This window comes from Sabethes cyaneus, chromosome 2, assembly GCF_943734655.1.
Source record: "Sabethes cyaneus chromosome 2, idSabCyanKW18_F2, whole genome shotgun sequence".
Taxonomy (NCBI): domain Eukaryota; kingdom Metazoa; phylum Arthropoda; class Insecta; order Diptera; family Culicidae; genus Sabethes; species Sabethes cyaneus.
In genome coordinates this window covers 196,105,862-196,123,925 of record NC_071354.1, presented here as the reverse complement: position 1 = coordinate 196,123,925, position 18,064 = coordinate 196,105,862, and the positions used below count along the sequence as shown (strand labels likewise).

At 39.7% G+C, this 18,064-nt stretch overlaps 1 protein-coding gene across 4 annotated transcripts in view; it reads left to right on the top strand.

Moving 5' to 3' along the window:
- Window positions 1–18,064, top strand: part of LOC128738209 (uncharacterized) — a 402,077-nt gene that overhangs the window by 303,941 nt on the left and 80,072 nt on the right. For all 4 annotated transcript variants that reach the window (XM_053833173.1, XM_053833171.1, XM_053833172.1 and 1 more), the window contains 3 exons: window positions 4,645–5,410; window positions 12,413–12,481; window positions 12,829–12,966. In XM_053833173.1, coding sequence (XP_053689148.1) covers window positions 5,300–5,410; window positions 12,413–12,481; window positions 12,829–12,966 — 318 coding nt within the window. In that variant the 5' untranslated portion in view covers window positions 4,645–5,299. The remainder of the gene's footprint in view (window positions 1–4,644; window positions 5,411–12,412; window positions 12,482–12,828; window positions 12,967–18,064) is intronic.

Below are 18,064 nucleotides of genomic sequence, written 5' to 3'. Positions count from 1 at the left end.
TGCATATTTGTTTTTGATGAAACCTGGTAGAAAGTTTAGCGATAGTAATAGCTTTCATTTGGTACTAAGATCATTCAAATTGGTTGTGTAGTTCCGGAAAAAACCGTGTCACGTTGTTTTCACATTTTTGCCTATAACTTTTAAATGAAACATCGTACCATGAAACAACTGAATTGGTGATATACTAGGCATAAATACCGTTCAAACAAAAGTAATAGCGGATGAATCGGTTCAGCCATCTTCGAGAAACAGGCGATAGAAAATGAGCTGCACACACACACATACACACACACACACACATACAGACATTGCTCAATTCGTCGAACCCTATCGATTAGTATAAGACACTTGGCCCTCCGGGCCTTGGTTCTATTTCGCGTTTTTCGACCAATTTCTAAACCTTTGTTATATAGTATAACAAAGGTAAAACAACTTACAGAAATCAAAAACTGTACAGGAGTGATAGCAAACTGGCAGAAAATGATCAATTAGTGACATAAATACCAAAAATAATACAAAAATGACACATGTACATATAAAAATGTTACAAATAATGTCTAAAAATTGATACAAATAATCTATACCTACAAAAATGGATTTCTGTCTGTCTGTCTGTCTGTCTCTATGTTCCTCATAGAATCGAAAACTACTGAACCGATCGGCGTGAAAATTTGCATATAGGGGTTTTTGGGACCAGGGAAGTTTCACATGATGGTTAGAGACCCCTCCCCCCACTAAGAGGGGGGGCTCCCATACAAAAGAAACACAAATTTCTGCATAACTCGAGAACTAATCAAACAAATGGAACAAAATTTTTACATGTGGGTGTTTTTGGAGACACTAATTTTTTATATGGTGAATTGAGACCCCACCCCACTTTGAGAGGGGTCTCCCATACAAATGAAACACAAATTTCCTCGAAACTCGAAAACTAATTAAGCAAATGGAACCATATTTGGCATTTGAATATTTGTGGAGGCATGAACTTTTTCTATGATGAATTGAGACCCCTTACATTTTTAGGAGGGGGGGCTCCCATACAAATGAAATACAAATTTCCTCATAACTCCAGAACTAATCACGCAAATGGAACCAAATTTAGCATGTGGGTGTTTTTGGAGACAAGAATGTTTTCTATTGTAAATTGAAACCTCTCCCCGCTTCAGGAGGGGGGGCTCCTATACAAATCAAATACAAATTTCGTCATAACTCGAGAACTAATTAAATAAATGGAACCATATTTTGCATGTGGGTATTTTTGGAGGCATGAATTTTTTCTATGATGAATTAGGACCCCTTACCTTTTTAGGAGGGGGGCTCCCATACAAATGAAATACAAATTTCCTCATAACTCGAGAACTAATCAAGCAAATGGAACCAAATTTGGCATGTGGGGGTTTTAGAGGCAGGAATTTTTTTTAGTGATGGTTTGAGACCCCTCATCCCTGTGGTAGGGGGATAAGGACTCTCATACAAATAAAACAGAAGTTTTTGCGTAACTCAACAAAAACTATATTTGCTTATTTAGATCACCGTGACACTAATATTATTAGAACTTGTTGATTCTTTTCGGTGAAAATCAAAAACTATTGATTGGTGTGACATTTCTGCCTACTGTTTTCCTTCGGCCATCATCAGACGTCTACAAAACAATTATAAAATTTATTTACTATTACCTTTTACGTACAACATAAAATTTTCAGTCAATTTCTTAATTACAGTACATTTACTTGGTCTAATTTATCACTTACAATAACGCGTCAATTACATAATTGGTTGTGAGTGATGATGCAGAATTGACACCACAGGGGTGAGAGGTCTCTATCATAAAATAAATTCAATACTCAAAAATCTCCTACATGCTAAATTTGGTTCCATTGGCTTGATTAGTACTCAAATTATAAGGAAATTTGTATTTCATTTGTATGGGAGCCCCCACCCCCCTATTAAAAGGGGAAGGGGTCGTAATACACCACAGAAAAAACTTCTGCCATCTAAAACTCCCACATGCCAAATTTGGTTCCATTTGATTGATTAGTTCTCGAGATAAGAGGAAATTTGCATTTCATTTGTATGGAAGCCCACCCTCTTAAAGGGGAGATGGGTCATAACTCGCTTTCTAAAGAGGAGAGGGGTCTCAATTCACCATAGAAAAAAACTTGCCTCCAAAACCACTTACATGTGATTTGCTTGTTTAGTTCACGAGTTATGAGGAAATTTGTTTTCCATTTGTATAGGAGCCCACCCCCTCCTAAAGTGGGGAGAGGTCCTAATTCATCATAGAAAGAATTCTTGCCTCCAAAAACACCTACATGCCAAATTTGGTTCCATTTGCTTGATTAGTTCTCGAGTTATGAGGAAATTTGTATTGAAGCTCCCACTCTTAAAGGGGAAAGGAGTTACAATTCCCCTTATAAAGAGGGGAGGGGTCTCAATTTACCATAGAATAAATTCTTGTCACCAAAAACACCCACATGCTAAGTTTTGTTCTATTTGCTTGATTAGTTCTCGAGTTATGCAGAAATTTGTTTTTCATTTGTATGGAAGCCCCCACCTCTTAGTGGGGGAGGGATCTCTAACCATCACTAAAACCTTTCCTGGCCCCAAAAATCTCTACATGCAAATTTTTACGCTGATTGGTTCAGTAGTTTTCGATTCTATAAGGAACATACGGACAGACAGACAGAAATCCTTTTTTATAGGTATAGATTGATTTTATACACTTATAGTAAATAGATTTCTTCCACGTTCAGAACAATAGCTCCTGTGTGCTTTCTGCCGCAACGGTTTCAAATAATTCCAAAATGAAACAAACTATCACAGAAGTATGACACAAAAATGACATGACTGTGATCAAAATTTGATACGAAAAAGGTACCAACATGAGGCTAACATAATATAAATAATGACACCAAAAAGATGCAAAACAGATCCAAACGGTTGTGTGCAAGACACGACCGTATAAGTGACGTAGAAATACGTGAGTCGCTTTTTAGTGGTAGTAGTATTTATCCATGCATGTATTATACATGCCATATGCAGCATATATACATGCTAAAGAAACACGTAAAGAATCTTCGACCTGTCGGGACGGGGAGATTTTGTCTCTTTTTTTCTAAAAACACGTTAAAACTATGATGGCATCATTTCCAACCAATCACGAATCGAGGATTTCCAGTTGGACAATACTTCATTATTATCATTTTTTCAATATGTACTAACTTCTAAGTTATATTGAGTAGAACTGTGCCGGATTCATTAAAATGTCATTATAATAAATTTATCCAAATTAATAAACAAAAGGGAACTTTCCATCGGCACTCCTGTGGTTTGCTTACAGTGACTATCTCAAATTAAAAAAAAAATCCCTGTACTTTACATGGAACGAGTCAGTTCAAAGTGCCCATTAACTTTACTTTTCCAAGTGGATGTACTAAATGTCAACAATCGCATTTCTATTTGAATGATTATTACAGAAAATTCTGTTTATCTATTGAATGACCAATTTAATACCCAACCGTATCGATAGAATTCGATCACAGCCCTTTTGAGCTTTTTCCTTATTTATTGTGGTTGCTTTAACATGGCATAAGGGGCTACTTGGAGAATGTGCTAGCCGGATTTAGGCTGGTTGTTTTTGCACTTCATTCCTGCTTAAATAGTTTAAAAATGAAATAATTAAAGCTTTTTTACAAATAGCCATCCATTTTTTTTTGCGATCTTCGATACACTCTCATCAACTATTCTGTAGAACAATACACAGTACAGTAAATCGCTTCCAAGCTTAAAAACGACAAACGTGATTGCTGATAGTTTATCACAAGATATCGCTATCATCAGTTGACATTCCTATCTCTTGTGCTTGGTAGTGATTTTGATACTCCACTCGAGTGGTGATTTTCTTATCAACTTATTATTTACCCGCTACCATTAATAATAATGTAGGAATACGTTGACGTAGGAATACGTCTAACGGTAAGATTGGGTATGCGAGTATGCGAGCAACGCGCGAAATGTGGTAAGATTTTAAGTGCTACTAACTCAGCGATTCCCTGTCCCACTTCCATTATTTTTTCCCCAACTGATCGAAATATCGTTTTCGTCGCTTTTGAAACTTTAGTCGAAATATACCTTGGAATCATTTTCTTCACGATTTTTCATTTTCCCATCCACGGATGAGATAACTGCATGCACACCTGGGCACAGTTACCAAGATCAAAACACATTTATGGCTATTGTCTTTATAGTTTCAATTAACCTTTGCCGATCCTCTCTCTCTGTTATTATCCATCAACAACGTCTTGCCCTTGTAAGTTACATCACCATCCAATAAAGTAAGATTAGTCGGTCACAACGTTTAATATACTTACTTATTGCGTCCATCTGTGTGTAGTGCACAAGAGCGCCTAACGTTATTATGAGGCTACTATGTCGCTGCAGTGCGGTGATGACCTCCTCACATGTATCTTGCTGCCCTCTGGGGTAATAAAACCATTTAAGACCGAACTCTTCCTCCTACCAGATCTGCACCATGGCCTCAGGAAAAGATTGACGCATCTAAGAGAAATCACTTCTTTTCAATTCACTGACTTTAATGAAACTAACCTTGTTTTATCTTTGTTTTCCTGTTGTTTTTTTCCACAGAAATCATCACCATCACCATCATCATGACGGTCAGCTAAGAAACAACGAACGCGGTCCTCGACTCCCGGCAGGTTATCAACAATCAGTCAGAGTCCCGGTGACATGCAGCATCAAGTGATAACTTGACAGATTTCATTCCGCACCGAGCTGTAGCCTGTAGCCAACCAAAGAATCATTAAGTTTCACTGTTTCTTCTACCGCTGCGCTGTGAGCATATCTTGGACATATTATCTAATCAAAGTAGAGCAACCGTGTGCGTACGACAGGCACGGAATCCCTTCCGTCTTCAACGAGAAGCCACACCGAACAACACGTGTACTGTGTGTGGTGTGTAGTGCGTAGTACAACGAAAGCTTCCAGCAGTGAGTGAGAAAAAATGAAATCCTCTACCGTGCCGCAAATGTTACCGCGTCAGTAACAGCAGTGTAAAGTGAATTTTATAGATTGGCCGGGGGAAGCCAATCAAATTTTTTTGTAGTTCGAAGTGTGGGGTTAAGGTGTGATTTAGTTTTGCACCGTACGTGTGGAAATTTTAGCACCAATTAAGTTTGGTCGTTAACACGGGGGGAAATTCAATTCCAATTTTGTGAGCATATTTGTGATACCTACCTGGTTAGTAGGTGTAAACGACAACGTTCAACAACAACCAGCAACAATGAATTTACGACATCAGGAAACGTTTTGTATCGCACTTTTACTATGCGCCATCAGTATTACCTTAGGTCAGGACTTCCAGTTTGCCAACGAGAAGGAGGATGAAGTGCAGGTAAGAGCATTGTTTTGTCTTTAACAATATTGTTGAGACTTCCGACTTCGTTTTACTGCGCTATACCTATTGTGTTTAAATTCGAAATCTAGATTCACAAAAGCCATCCATCGACATGCCATTTCATTTCATAGCTCCATATTATCGTAACTACATAAGTACATTAGGTTCGTAAGCAACATACTTTAAAATAGTATTTAATAAATAGCGCAAGCAACAATATGAATTTTACTGCACTCTTATTGCAGTTTCCAAGACCAATCCCGGTCATAACAGCTATCTTACTTACTCACTTAATTGGCTTGCCATCCTAAGACAAAGCCTGATGAACAAAGTTTCTCCAATTTACTCGGTTGTGGACTACCGTTCTTCAATTGCTTGAACAACGCATACTCTCCACCAGATCTCGCTCCACCTGGTCTGACCATCTTACTCGCTGCGCCCCTGGTCGTCTTGTTCCTACCGGATTTGAAGCGAATACCATCTTTGCAGGGAAGTTGTTCGGCATCCTATTAACTCTAACCGCCTCTCCCAGTCGAGACTCGAACATATGACGACTGCTGTTGACCGACTTGAGAACTGTTCTATCCTGAATAATATCGAAGCACCGAAATTACACAACCATTTGTGGCATTTCGATTGCAGATGCCCTCCAGGTGCTAGCGATGGACGAACCGTGTTGGGTGGTACTAACCCGACCGAAGGTTGAGGACATGCTCACCGAGCGAGTAAATCGACCAATCTTGGACAATAATAGCATCTAGATCTACGACAAGTCAAAAAACCAAAAGTTGAAAAAGTTTGATGGCGCGTTGATTTTAGCCACCCATTATTCAAATATGCACGCCAAAATTGAATGCGCATGTGCTGCACAAGTACGGAAACTGCTGAAAATTTATTAATTATTCTTTCAGATGTTTTACTACAGTCGCTATAAACCAAATCGATCAGGATGATCTGACAGTAAAACTTTAACTTTTCTGCTAACGGATGTATTTTCAAGTTGACAAAGCTGGCGAACTGATTTAGTTTTTTTGTCAAACAAAGCAAAAAGCTTAATTACATTTTGGCAGTTGCCATCAAGCGGAGAAAAATATAATGGATGCTATTGCTGCTTTCAGCAGAGCGTAATAGGACTACTTACGCTTACGGTCTGACGCATACCGAGGTTATAAAAGCCTTCTGAAGAGTATGCCAATTAGTCGAAAGGCGGTTTTATAACGGTTATCGAAAGGTTCTAGAGGAACTTGTAGTTATATTAGCTATTTAAGAAATTGGTCATAAAAACCACTAGAGGAACGTCTATTTATATTGCTGTTAGTGATACTGCTTCATTTTGAATTGCCAATGACGGGCACAAGGACGAATGATTGAACCGATAGAGGTTCTAGTTAAGCTTTAGGAAAAACATTAATCCACGCTTGTCAGTAGTGCAAAGTCCGGAAATGTCAACCACAATCTCCGAAGGTGACTTCCTTGGTATTTAGAAAAGCGGTTTCAAATTTGAATATTTCCTTCCCGTTGCTGTCACGGCAGGCAGGTGCGTACAAAAGCGGTGGGTTACATTACTTACTCGCCCAAATGTGCTAAAGCTTTCCACCTAGAAGTATCGCACAATACACACAATAGTATACACACAATTTAGGAACTAAGTTGATTTCAAACCTGTCAGTATGTACTAAATTGTTCAATTAACAACTACCGTAGAGATGGTTTAGTTGCAATGAAACCTAATTTTACTGGAAGTGCATGAACTCTTATATTAGAGTGTTTATCTGAGCATCTGAAATTTCCAGAGAAAAAGTAAAAATTAATTTAATTTATTTAGCAGACCTATGCTCCAAAATGGATGCAATCTAACCTGTCAAAATATTGTGCTCCATAGTAAAGAATGTGAGTGTACTGGTGTATACTGACGTATTTTGGTTGTGTATGTGAAATCCACAAATTGGATCGATCATTATGGCTTGGCACAATCTCACCCCCGTGAATCTCGAAAAGTACAAAGTTTCGAAAAATATTATTTTCGTAATCAAAACTTATCCAACGCATAATAACCTTTCAATACATTGTAAATGATTAGTTTATATACCTTCAAAATAACAAGTTGATGCGATTTCTTGTTTGGGTTGGTTTATGGGGGACATTTTTTACAAGCGTTATTTCCGAGTATTTTTGATCGCGAACTTTGAAACCCTGTTTAGGCTAAATAGTTTGCTAATATTATCTGTGTCCCATTCTAAGTTATGAATAAATATGTTATTTTCATCATCATTTTGAAGTTAGGTCACCAGTTTCTATAGATATAAAAAATGTTCACAAATAAACATTTTTGGTTTTTGGCCCAATCTCACCCCCGTGACACAATCTCACTCCGGATGGCGGTACTTTAACCTTTACGTCCCCGACATCAAAAATGAAGGTACTTTCAGTTACACTTTTGGCTCTGTCTCCACTGATTTTCTATCGATTTTTATGCAACAAGCCTTAAAAGAACCACATTAGATTGGTCTAAAATGGAACAATATGCTGGTAAGTTATAGATCCATTTTCCCGGAGATATTCCAGCTCGCGGTGGGATTTTTTTTGACGTCATATGTAACAGATGAAATAAAATTAGAAATCTGCTTAATTGACAGTGCAAAAGTTATCCATTTTATTTGTAGTCACTAATAATGACTTTTACACTAGCCTGTATAGCGCCGGCTTACGCCTCACACTCCGGAACATCCGTTGTCGGTTCTACCGGAACTCAAAAGTGGCCATTTGGAATTCTCTTTAAAAACATGGCAAACGGGGTATCAAATGACAGGATTTTTCAACAAGAGCTCGTTAGTGCACATTTGGATGTATTTTGAGTCGAACTGGACATTCCGGAACATCCAGAATCGGTTTTGACGGAACTCAAAAGTGGTCATTTGGAATTCTCTACGAAAATATGGCAAATGGGTTATCAAATGACAGGATTTTTCAACACCAGCTCTTTAGTGCATATTTGGATGTATTTTGAATCGATCTGGACATTCCGGAATATCCAGCATCGGTTCCACCGGAACTCAAAGGTGGTCATTTGGAATTCTTTTCGAAAATATGGTAAATGGGGTATGAAAATGTCCAAATCGGCTCAAAATACATCCAAATGTCCACTAACGAGCTCGTGTTAAAAAATACTGTGATTTGATACCCCGTTTGCCATGTTTTTGAAGAGAATTCCAAATGGCCACTTTTCCAGTAGAACCGATGCCGGATTTTCCGGGATGCCTAGATCGACACAAAATACATCCAAATATGCACTAAAGAACTCGTGTTGGAAAATCCTGTTATTTGATACCCCATTTGCCATATTTTCGAAGAGAATACTAAATGACCACTTTTGAGTTCCGGTAGAACCGACAACGGATGTTCCGGAGTGTGAGGCGTAAGCCCGCGCTCTACAGGATAGTGTAAAAGTCATTATTAGTGACTACAAATAAAATGGATAACTTTTGCGCAGGCAATTAAGCATATTTCTAATTTTATTTCATCTGTTACTTATGGCGTCAAAAAAAATCCCACCGCGATCTGAAATATCTCCGGGAAAATGGAACCATAATTTACCAGCATATATTTCCATTAAAGGCCAAACTAATGTGGTTCTTTTAAGACTTGTTGCATAAAAATCGATAGAAAATCAGTGGAGATAAAGCCAAAAGTGTAACTGAAAGTACCTTCATTTTTGATGTCGGGGACGTAAAGGTTAACAGCTGGCTCCAGGAAATCTATCGAATAAAAACAGACTGTCAACTTCCGAATGCGGAATGTAGCAACAAAGCTTTGTTTTGCTTTGCTTTTAGTATTCTCGATTTTATTAACTGTCAATCTATTAAAACTAGAAAAGATTTTGTATTCTTTCCAACGTTTCGACCGTGTATTTTAGTCTTCTTCAGGGATTCAATACTGTCTGCTCAAGTATCTGTGTCTCGAATAAATTACTTGTTGAAATTGTTTTTGTCGCACATCTGTTCCAGTGGACGTAAGACTGTCAGTGTACATACAAGAAAAACCTTATATTTCAGACCTCCCTAGACTTTTTATCGATTGTTCCAAATATCACTAAAATTCATTGAAAAATGGCTGAGTTACAAGCGTGCAAATCATAACCACTTTTCGTTACATGCTCATTTTACCCCAATATAGAAAGCAAAAACGTAGTTCTACGTTAAAATAACACGTTTTTCAATCGATTTTTTCTGAGATTCCTTTGGAGATATCCTGACGGAAATGTTTTTTATAGACAAAATATAGTTGTCTATACTGAGCCGGAATTGACCGAAACATTTTTGTTTACGTTTTATTTTCCGATAGCTAATCAACATAGCTACAGATAAGTTTTCCTATTGCTAAGGTGTGCTTGAATGAGAAGTGTAACTGTATGTATATCATCAGGGTAAGGATATTGGAATATGCAGGGGTAATCAAGTTATATTATTTAACTGTTTTAATTCGAGTAATCTTCATTAGTACCTAAAGGTAACGGTTCTTTCGCCTTTTCTTGCAAGACATCAGTTTTGAATATATGTATTCTTGCATCATACCCATACAATCGAGAGAAGGGTATAAGGCTGTGCGAGATTTCGCGAAATTTCGTGTTTACCGAAATTCAACGAAATCGTACGAAATTTACCCTAGATTTTATGGTAGATCACCGTTAAACTACAGTTTACGCTATGGTAAATTTTGCTCAGTTTCGTCAGATTTCGGTAAAAACGAAATTTCGCGAGATCTCCCACAGCCTTAGAAGGGTATTGTTACACACTTTTGCAGTACAGTTTACTTTCAGAACATGATATTGCTATATGCTTGCAAGGAATAATAAAATAAAAACCAATTTGGAAGGAGACAATTTGGACGGAGAAACTTAGTCACTTTGTTCGTTAACAGAAATAATCGAAATCGCAAGAAATAAAAAATGTCTCAAATTATCGTCCCTGTCTGAGGAGCAAAGTAAGCACTTAGAAAATGTGTGGAGAAATTTGACCTTGAAACTTTTTATTAGTTTTCACAATTTAGTTACTGAAAATCAACGATTTTAAAATGTATTAACGATTAAAACCAATTTACTCTTTATCAAGCACGTTTGTCTGCAGCTGCTTTGAGAATGATCAAACTGATGTCTGTGCTGGTAAAACAGCTAATCTTTTATCAATTCTGAAAATGATAAACATGAGACATGGCATAACATTTGTCAGTTTTTAAACAGTGCGCACTGGAAACTTAACAGTTTTCTTTACAGGAGAAAATTTTGCGATCGATTGGGGCAAAAATGTCGAAAATTGATCGGTAATTTCTTCACCATACGTGCAAGAAGCAGCGCAGCCTGCAATTAAATAAAAAATACTTCCAATTTTATTCTACTATGTAGGGATTTTTCTAATTCCCGTCGTAATAAGTAAAGCAATTGTAATTTTCATCATTTGTTGGACACTTACCATCCGATCCGTGAACTTTGAAATCACTGAAAAGCGACTATTAAAGCATATTATTGAAATTACGCAACTGACTTTATTTCTAAAATTCGTCGTACCGTTTCAAAATCCGTCCATCAAAATTTTTCATCGTGCGAACTAAAAATCACAACAATGTTTACGAAGCTAACGCGCATGTGTTTGTGTAGAACGGCATGACAAATGTTATTCTACAAAATTTCTGCAGGTCAGGCAACTTTTCCTGGCTGTAGAATAACGACAATGCCTTGCGTGAGTTATTTTCATTTATGAATGACGGAAATTAAAACAATCAGTCGACATTGTCTTCTTCGTCGCACGAAAAAAACGTAGGAAATTTGGCTAGTAGGGCTTCTTTTATGATAAAAAGCATTTCAATAGATCTCAGCTCACTTTGATTGATCGCGTATGATAGACAACTATCTAAAATATTAGGGAATAACTAGTTTTGCATTGTGTGTCATAAAAATGCTGATATTTTTAATAATTTATGTTGGATAGGACCTGAATAGGCAATTACGACGATGCAGCAACATACCCTACCTAGATTTATTCTTGACAGATACGTATTTCGCCTACGACTTGCAGGCTTCCTCAGTGTCTGTTTTCGAACTCCAAAAACTTCAGTCAAGCAGCGCAAACCAAACTTACTAAATCAGCTTAATTGATTCGCAAATCACTCCAACCACCGCCCGCCGCCCCCGCAGCAGATGTGATTTATTTCTCATACCAAAGATATTTGTGCGTTCTCTATATTTTCTTTCCTGGCCGCGACGGGCAATGGAAATTCTGTCCGGTCAAAGCAGGAAATAACCGCGAAAGCAAACGTTCCGAAACAGGCAACAGAAATTGCATGCACATAAAACTCGCGTGAAGGATGCCGCCGCCGCTGCCACCGCGCACTGTCGTTTTAGTCTTTTTATTTTGTATTATTTATTTGGAGCAGTCGTCCTAGCACAACGGTGAAATCAAGAAGTTGGAGTAACATGGTGGATGGGTGGGGGCAAACTGCGGCGAATTTGATTGGCATCTTGATAATTGAGTTTATGGCCAATGCAATGGTAGCGTAGGTGAGGAAAGAAATGAATAAGTTGAAGTGGACGAGAAAGATGAGGAACAGGAGGAGGGAGTAAAAAGTTTGCCTCGTTCCTGAAATAACTTTCTGACCGGGTGTGGAATTTGATTTTGTAATATTCAATGCGAAATCGCGTGGTAAAATGAAGAACTGACTTGGAGAGACCGAGGTACGATGTTGGAAAATCGTGTTGCTTTTCTCATGTTTGAAAAGAAAATCAATTAGACTTTATTTTGAATATTATGTGACATGAATGGATGTACATTATGTTGAAGATGACAGAATAGTGAAAATTGAATCAGAACAAATCAGTTTTCCCGAACAATATTTGATCCCCCAATTGTAAATGATCAGTCACATCAGAATCATCAATGTTTTCTAGAATTCAGTGGAAACCGCTTTAAACTAATTGCCAACTTTTTACTTTTCTCTTGATCTCTACAGCCAATGCTAGCGGAACCACTGGACGTGGTTAGGAAAGCTCCACAACCAATCAAATCAATCTATTCGAAGGTAGGTTTCATTGTAACTGAGTTTGTCATTTATTGTATCTTTGAATTTATTTCTATCTAGAAGTTTTCTCTTGAATATTTTAACATATCAGTGAGAGTTTGTAAACAGGCTTTCACTTTTTTATCTCGAGAATGATTGATTGCCCGATGTTTTACCGTCGAATATCCTTTTTATGCTTGGCGTTTCCTTTATTTTTTATTTGGCTGTTATGATTTTTGTACATAACATTTTTGATTTAAACTGCCAACTTCAATAACTCGTAGTGTCTTATAAGTTTTGTAAAAACCAGTCAAATTCCTCACCAAGCATAAACTTCTAACTTTGCTTTCCTCTTCAATTTTTCACAGGAAAAGGCACAATGCTCAGCAACCCAGAGCAGAATCATCCTGTCGCTGGTACTACGGTCACACAGCTGGGATGAAGTGAATGAGAAAAAACGGCAGAAAGCAGTCAACAAACTGTCCAAGTTCTTCCTGATACCTAAAGTAAGTCGTTGAATTATTTCTGATGGTCGTCTGTTTCGTTTGTGGATCAATAATTCAGTATAATATCACTCTTCAAAGTACAATAGCGACGGCTGTTTTTTACCGACTGACAACATAATGATCGAAAAACCTCAAAATTATCTTAATTCCATCAACCCACAACAGACGGCGCGTGCGCTTTCATCAATTGGTCCATGCCTAAATGCCGTGACCACTCCAATGGATCACAGTAATCCAATTGGAAGTTAATTTCCATATTTCTCCCATAAATTTCTACTAAACATTGACACGCACGAAGCGATGAAAGGTTTGGTATATTTTTTTCCCAGGAACTGGTTTAAATTATAGTCTGGTTCTGTTAGATAGTAACTATAGCGGTTAAAGACTACGCACGAATCAGATAAATTAAACAAAAATTTCGATTTTTCCCGATTTTATATCATAATTAGGGACCACCGAAGATGAAGCCGGTAATAATTGATATGCTTTTCTCGAGCGAAGCACTTTTAGACAAACTTTTAAAACTAAAATGAAGGCCTAAGCCTTTCAGGTGGTAAAAATTCCAATTTAACTTTATGTTTGTGGATTGCCACATATCTATTTTAGGAAAACTTGTGTCATCAAGTTGATAAATCAACGTGAAAATAACTGCTTAAATAGATATTTATATTCACGTGTGCTTTCCAAACGTTGTGCGATTGTATCGAGTACTTATCAAATAGTAAACCAATTGAAATTGATGCAGAAATTTTATAAAATAATCAATTCAAGTGGGTGAACCATTCAGTAACCGGAAACACCTCAAGGAGAACACAACGCATGGCTTAAAATGACTGGTAGGTTTAAATTATTCACTAAACTTCTGAAAATTGAATAATAAAATGTCACTTTGACAGCTTTACAGGTCTTGCTATTTCTCCTCACACTTACAGTGCTAGTGTCTTTAGTGAACAGTGCTAATGAGTGTAACAACAATACATATACACGGGTGCAAATGCTTGCGCATTCCGAAAATTGTGAAAACTATGTTATATGTGTAGGCAGGTTACAAATTATTCGAAGCTGTCCGGGTGGTTCCCGGTGGGACGATAGTACGAAAATGTGCACCAGAGATGAAATCCACCGTTGCCAGAAAAGGCCAACACTGCAACTTATGGCTACATATGATGCTGTTGAGGCTTCCATTTCCTGTATAGAGAAACAGGCATCCTGTCCTGCTACATTCAACCCAAGCAGCTTGATATTACGGCCTCACGAAAATTGTGAAAAATACTACCTTTGCATATCGTTTTTACCAGTCACTCTTTCATGCCCGGCAAATCTCTACTTCAATTTGAAAACTTGTGAATGTGATTATCCTAACAATGTCGATTGTTATATGACAACAACGACTACTGAAGTAGTGACGTCGACTACGGAAGAAGAAACCCCAGCGTGTTTAACGTCAACCACTGCAGAGACGACAACTGTAGAAGGTACGACGCCATCAACAGAATCAACCACCGCAGAATCAACGTCAACCACTGCAGATTTGACAACTCTTGAAGATACGACGTCATCGACGGAATCAACCACCGCAGAATCAACGTCAACTACTGCAGAGTCGACAACTGTAGAAGATACGACGTCATCGACGGAATCAACCACCGCAGAATCAACGTCAACCACTGCAGAGTCGACAACTGTTGAAGATACGACGTCATCAACGGAATCAACCACCGCAGAATCAACGTCAACCACTGCAGAGTCGACAACTGTTGAAGATACGACGTCATCGACGGAATCAACCACCGCAGAATCAACGTCAACCACTGCAGAGTCGACAACTGTTGAAGATACGACGTCATCGACGGAATCAACCACCGCAGAATCAATGTCAACAACTGCAGAGTCGACAACTGTTGAAGATACGACGTCATCGACGGAATCAACCACCGCAGAATCAACGTCTACCACTGCAGAGTCGACAACTGTTGAAGATACGACGTCATCGACGGAATCAACCACCGCAGAATCAACGTCAACAACTGCAGAGTTGACAACTGTTGAAGATACGACGTCATCAACGGAATCAACCACCGCAGAATCAACGTCAACCACTGCAGAGTCGACAACTGTTGAAGATACGACGTCATCGACGGTATCAACCACCGCAGAATCAACGTCAACCACTGCAGAGTCGACAACTGTTGAAGATACGACGTCATCAACGGAATCAACCACCGCAGAATCAACGTCAACCACTGCAGAGTCGACAACTGTTGAAGATACGACGTCATCGACGGAATCAACCACCGCAGAATCAATGTCTGTTGATGCTGTTGAGGCTTCGATTTCCTGTATAGAAAAACAGGCATCCTGTCCTGCTACATTCAACCCAAAAAGCTTGATATTACGGCCTCACGAAAATTGTGAAAAATACTACCTTTGCATATCGTTTTTACCAGTCACTCTTTCATGCCCGGCAAATCTCTACTTCAATATGAAAACTTGTAAATGTGATTATCCTAACAATGTCGATTGTTATATGACAACAACGACTACTGAAGTAGTGAGGTCGACTACGGAAGAAGAAACCCCAGCGTGTTTAACGTCAACCACTGCAGAGTCGACAACTGTTGAAGATACGACGTCATCAACGGAATCAACCACCGCAGAATCAACGTCAACCACTGCAGAGTCGACAATTGTTGAAGATACGACGTCATCGACGGAATCAACCACCGCAGAATCAACGTCAACCACTGCAGAGTCGACAACTGTTGAAGATACGATGTCATCGACGGAATCAACCACCGCAGAATCAACGTCAACCACTGCAGACTCGACAACTGTTGAAGATACGACGTCATCGACGGAATCAACCACCGCAGAATCAACGTCAACCACTGCAGAGTCGACAATTGTTGAAGATACGACGTCATCGACGGAATCAACCACCGCAGAATCAACGTCAACCACTGCAGACTCGACAACTGTTGAAGATACGACGTCATCGACGGAATCAACCACCGCAGAATCAACGTCAACCACTGCAGACTCGACAACTGTTGAAGATACGACGTCATCGACGGAATCAACCACCGCAGAATCAACGTCAACCACTGCAGAGTCGACAACTGTTGAAGATACGACGTCATCGACGGAATCAACCACCGCAGAATCAACATCAACAACTGCAGAGTCGACAACTGTTGAAGATACGACGTCATCGACGGAATCAACCACCGCAGAATCCACGTCAACAACTGCAGAATCGACAACTGTTGAAGATACGACGTCATCGACGGAATCAACCACCGCAGAATCAACGTCAACAACTGCAGAGTCGACAACTGTTGAAGATACGACGTCATCAACAGAATCAACCACCGCAGAATCAACGTCAACCACTGCAGAGTCGACAACTGTAGAAGATACGATGTCATCGACGGAATCAACCACCGCAGAATCAACGTCAACCACTGCAGAGTCGACAACTGTTGAAGATACGACGTCATCAACGGAATCAACCACCGCAGAATCAACGTCAACCACTGCAGAGTCGACAACTGTTGAAGATACGACGTCATCGACGGAATCAACCACCGCAGAATCAACGTCAACCACTGCAGAATCGACAACTGTTGAAGATACGACGTCATCGACGGAATCAACCACCGCAGAATCAACGTCAACCACTGCAGAATCGACAACTGTTGAAGATACGACGTCATCGACGGAATCAACCACCGCAGAATCAACGTCAACAACTGCAGAGTCGACAACTGTTGAAGATACGACGTCATCGACGGAATCAACCACCGCAGAATCAACGTCAACCACTGCAGAATCGACAACTGTTGAAGATACGACGTCATCGACGGAATCAACCACCGCAGAATCAGCGTCAACCACTGCAGAGTCGACAACTGTTGAAGATACGACGTCATCGACGGAATCTACCACCGCAGAATCAACGTCAACCACTGCAGAGTCGACAACTGTTGAAGATACGACGTCATCAACGGAATCAACCACCGCAGAATCAACGTCAACCACTGCAGAGTCGACAACTGTTGAAGATACGACGTCATCGACGGAATCAACCACCGCAGAATCAACGTCAACCACTGCAGAATCGACAACTGTTGAAGATACGACGTCATCGACGGAATCAACCACCGCAGAATCAACGTCAACCACTGCAGAATCGACAACTGTTGAAGATACGACGTCATCGACGAAATCAACCACCGCAGAATCAGCGTCAACCACTGCAGACTCGACAACTGTTGAAGATACGACGTCATCGACGAAATCAACCACCGCAGAATCAACGTCAACCACTGCAGAGTCGACAACTGTTGAAGATACGACGTCATCAACGGAATCAACCACCGCAGAATCAACGTCAACCACTGCAGAGTCGACAACTGTTGAAGATACGACGTCATCGACGGAATCAACCACCGCAGAATCAACGTCAACCACTGCAGAATCGACAACTGTTGAAGATACGACGTCATCGACGGAATCAACCACCGCAGAATCAACATCAACAACTGCAGAGTCGACAACTGTTGAAGATACGACGTCATCGACGGAATCAACCACCGCAGAATCAACGTCAACAACTGCAGAGTCGACAACTGTTGAAGATACGACGTCATCAACAGAATCAACCACCGCAGAATCAACGTCAACCACTGCAGAGTCGACAACTGTAGAAGATACGACGTCATCGACGGAATCAACCACCGCAGAATCAACGTCAACCACTGCAGAGTCGACAACTGTAGAAGATACGACGTCATCGACGAAATCAACCACCGCAGAATCAACGTCAACCACTGCAGAGTCGACAACTGTAGAAGATACGACGTCATCGACGGAATCAACCACCGCAGAATCAACGTCAACCACTGCAGAGTCGACAACTGTAGAAGATACGACGTCATCAACAGAATCAACCACCGCAGAATCAATGTCAACCACTGCAGAGTCGACAACTGTAGAAGATACGACGTCATCGACGGAATCAACCACCGCAGAATCAACGTCAACCACTGCAGAGTCGACAACTGTTGAAGATACGACGTCATCGACGGAATCAACC